The sequence below is a fragment of the Fukomys damarensis genome, unplaced genomic scaffold, assembly GCF_012274545.1.
Source record: "Fukomys damarensis isolate Sample0158 unplaced genomic scaffold, DMR_v1.0_HiC HiC_scaffold_13, whole genome shotgun sequence".
Taxonomy (NCBI): Eukaryota; Metazoa; Chordata; class Mammalia; order Rodentia; family Bathyergidae; genus Fukomys; species Fukomys damarensis.
The window spans coordinates 39375959-39379647 of record NW_022900925.1 but is presented as its reverse complement, the minus strand read 5'-3'; the positions used below and the strand labels follow the sequence as shown (position 1 = coordinate 39379647).

At 55.7% G+C, this 3689-nt stretch overlaps 1 protein-coding gene across 3 annotated transcripts in view; it reads left to right on the top strand.

Annotated features, from left to right (window-relative positions):
• Positions 1-6: 6 nt before the first annotated feature.
• Plcd3 (phospholipase C delta 3) overlaps positions 7-3689 on the top strand; it is an 11161-nt gene continuing 7478 nt past the window's right edge. For all 3 annotated transcript variants that reach the window (XM_033763087.1, XM_033763086.1, XM_033763085.1), the window contains exon 1: positions 7-42. In XM_033763087.1, the coding sequence (XP_033618978.1) occupies positions 39-42 (4 nt within the window). In that variant the 5' untranslated portion in view covers positions 7-38. The remainder of the gene's footprint in view (positions 43-3689) is intronic.

Here is a 3689-nt window from a genome sequence, read left to right as displayed (position 1 = left end):
GCACTGCCCCGAGGCCGGGGTCGCGCGCGCTGAAGAAGATGGGTTAGTGCGGCCACCCGGGATGGGGTGTGGAACCGCGGGGACGGGGACGGAGGGACTGGAACGGGGTACGCGAAGATGGGGTGCGGGACCGCGGGGATGGGACAGGGAACCTGAAGGGCCAAGGCTAGCAGCTCTCAACGTCTCAGCCGGGGTCGCGCCGGGGTTGTCCCGGACGTCCTGCGTCTCCACCAGAAGGCGCCTGCGGGGCGCAGAGGGGTCGGACGTGGGGAGGGCCTCCTTCCCTAGCAGCTGCGGTCAGGGGCTCTGGTTCTCAGCGGGGGAACTGCGTTCTCCAGGCCCGGGGGCCGAGCAGAGCAGCGCTGAGAGCCCCGGGTCCCCAGCAAGGCAGGGGAAAGCGGTCCGACCTCCTAGGACCTGAGGTCCACACCGGAGTGTCCTCCAGCCGCGACCCCACCTCAGGTCGAGGGGACTGGGGCTGGGAGTTTGTCCCACTGTGTGGGGTACCCAGGCCATGCCACGTGGCAGGGACCCTGGGAGCTCCTCACAGTGAGGTGCAGAGGGCCAGGGTCCCTGGGCGCATTTTATAAAACATAAAGCACTGCTGCCTGTCCAGCAGCTCGAGAGGCTGAGGCGGGAGGGTCAAAAGTCTTGAGTCTCACCTGGGCAACTTGGTGAGACTCTGTCCAAACTAAGGAATAAAAAAGGACACGGGATGTAGCTAAGTAGTGGAGAGGGGAGGAAGAAGGGATCCAAGGATGGGAGGGAAGAAGGGCGAGCCACACACCTGAGATGACTGGTGCTGCCATGGCAACTGGGTGACCACAGTCTGTCAACGTGGAGCAAAGGAGCAAGGAACTGGGCTCTCGAGAACCTGCTCTGACCTTGGGCAGAACGACCTTCTGCTGCTTCCCGGCTGTCTCTCCTCTCAGGCAACCAGGGCGTGTTGGGCACTAATTGTTCCTCTTCTCAGAGGCCTGAGCATGGTCTCTGCTCCTTCCTGCCTGGTCTGGGATTTATTGAGAGCCCGTGCTGTGCTCTGTGCCAGGATTCACCAGGACATGGGACACACAGCCCTGCCCTGGGCAGCTGAGCGGACATACTGGAATCAGGGGACAAGGCCTGGAGCAGAGGCCCTTCCAAGGAGCCAGACCCACCTAGGGACAGCCTACCCATTCCCGGAGGCAGGCTGCCCAGAGGGGTGACATGGAGCAGGCCCTGGGACACAGTCAGGATGACACTGTCGGGGAACTATGAACTATGCAATCACGAGTGTCACCCCAGCCGACCTGCCTCCTGCCGCCAGCTCTTAGGCACTCTGACTGCTGAGAGAGGAATGTGAGTCTGCAGTCTGGCAGGGTGCAGATTCAGCCCAGGTGTCAGGGCCCTGGGGCCAGGCTGGCCACACAGGTGGCTCTCACCCAGACGACCTGGGCGGCGCCTACCACATCCTCAGGCCTGGAAGCAGAGCTGGTTTCTGGCCAGTTGGGGCAAGTATGGGCCAAGGGAAGGAAAGACCTTTGGGCCACCTGGGCCCAGGCCAGCAGGGCAGGCTGGGGACAGGGAAGACAGCTGGCCCTGGGACAGGTGGGGGTGCCTCTGTGACAGGGCCCCTGGACACCCCAGCCCAGGACTCAGAGATGCTCTGAGAAGTACTCAGCACCTCTGTGACACTGCGCCGGGGTTCCGAGCACGAATGTCACCAGTGCTGTCAGACAAGCTGGGCGCTCCCAGAGCCTGCTTTACAAAGGAAGAAACTGAGACCCAGCATCTTTTCTCAGCTGCCCCAGGGCAAAGCCGGATGAAGCCAAAATCACACCTAGCTCCTAACACCAGGAGGAAGCCCAGTTAAGTCTGAATCTCAAAGGAACCACAGAGAGCTTGGGACACACTCACGAACCTGTGTTCATTTTGAGGGTGCTGGGAATGGGTCCAGCCTGGGCAACCCAGCAGCCCAGAGCAACATCCCAGCCCCATGGAGCATAGCAGGGGTCCTCAGAAGGACCCAGAGCCCATAGGTGCCAGCCTGGGGATGGGGTGGGCAGGCCCCACTGCCCACACCTGACCCTGCCACTGGCCTGGCAGAAGGGGCCACTATCCAATTGACAGTCTAAAACACTTGCTGCCAGGCATGGGGACCCACGCTTGTGATCCCAGCATTCAAGAGGCTGAGGCAGGAGGATTGCAAGTTCCATGCCAGACTCAACTACAGAGTGAGACCCTGTCTCCAAAACAAAACAAAACAGCCAGGGATTTAGTCCAGTGGTTCTGCCTGCCTAGAAAGCACAAGGTCCAGAGTTCAATCCCTGGTACCAAAAAGAAACCCTCCCCCCAAAAAAACAGGAGCTGGAGCAGAGTGCGGATGCCTGATCCCCACCTGCAGCTGCCAGGTGACTGGCACAGCTAAGACTAAAAAACCCTGAGCCCAAGCCCGCCACCCTGAGTTCAGGGGCCGTTGGGTGGGGAGGCACCTAGTGCTGAGCCACACTCCCAGCCCACCTGGACTGTGACCTGCTCAGGCAGGTCTTGGACTTGGCATCCTCCTGCTTCAGCCACCTAGTGCTACTTCTGTGCATGTGTGTTCTTGGGGTCACCTCAGGGGCCTTCACGGAGAGCTGCACTCCAGTCCTTTTTAACTTTTTTTATTTTGAGACAGGGTCTTTTTCTTTTTCTTTTCTTTTCTCCCATCCCCCCAAGCTCCCTTCCTCCCTGTGTACAGAAGCTTTGTTTCCATTTTTCCTTCTGTTTTCACTTTTTTCCTGTCCCTTCCTCTCTCCCTCCCTCCCCCGTGTTCCCCTTCCCATCTGAACCCTTTCTTCCCATTTCCCAACATCCATTACACATCTCAGTCCTTATTTCCGCTTCAGTTTCTCACACCAGAGAGGCAATGCGATATTTACACATGTGTACGATTTATTTCACTTAGGCATGGTCTCAAGGTCCATCCAATTGACTATAAATGGGTGAAGCATGTCCTTCTTTATGGCAGAAGTATAAAAAAACCACACCTTCTTTATCCACTCGTCAGTTGATAGGCATTTGGGCTGTTTCCAGGTTTTAGCTATCACAACCTGTGCCGCTATATACATGGGTGTGCATGTATCTCTGTGGTAGGACTCTTTTAATTGTTCCAAAAAGATAGCAACAGGGTCAAAAGGAACCTTGACTTTTTGTTTTCTGTGGAATCTCCGCACTGATTTCCGCAGTGGTTACCCCAGTCTGCACTCCCTCCAGCAGTGAAGCGGGGCTCCTTTTCCCCCACAGTCCCACCAACATTTGCTATTGGTTTGTTTTTTTTTGATACCGGGGATTGAACTCAGGTCCTTGCGCTTGCAAGGCAGGCTACCAAACCACTGAGCTAAATCCCTGGCCCCTTGGTTGGTTTTTTGATAGCAGCCATTCTTTTTGGGGTGAGGTGGAATCTCAGTGTTTTGTTTTTTTGTGTACCGGGGATCAAACTCAGGACCTTGTGCTTGTGAGGCAGGCTGCAGAACCACTGAGGTAAATCCCCGGCCCCTTCAGTATTGTTTTAATTTGCATTTCTCGAATGATCAGTGATGTTGAACATTTTTTAATATATTCATTTGACACTTCTAATTCTTTATCTGAGACAAAGATGAATATTTTAGGTGCCCATTTTTACCTTGGGTCTTTAAATTTAGGTAGTCTTTTTTTTTTTTTTTTTTTTT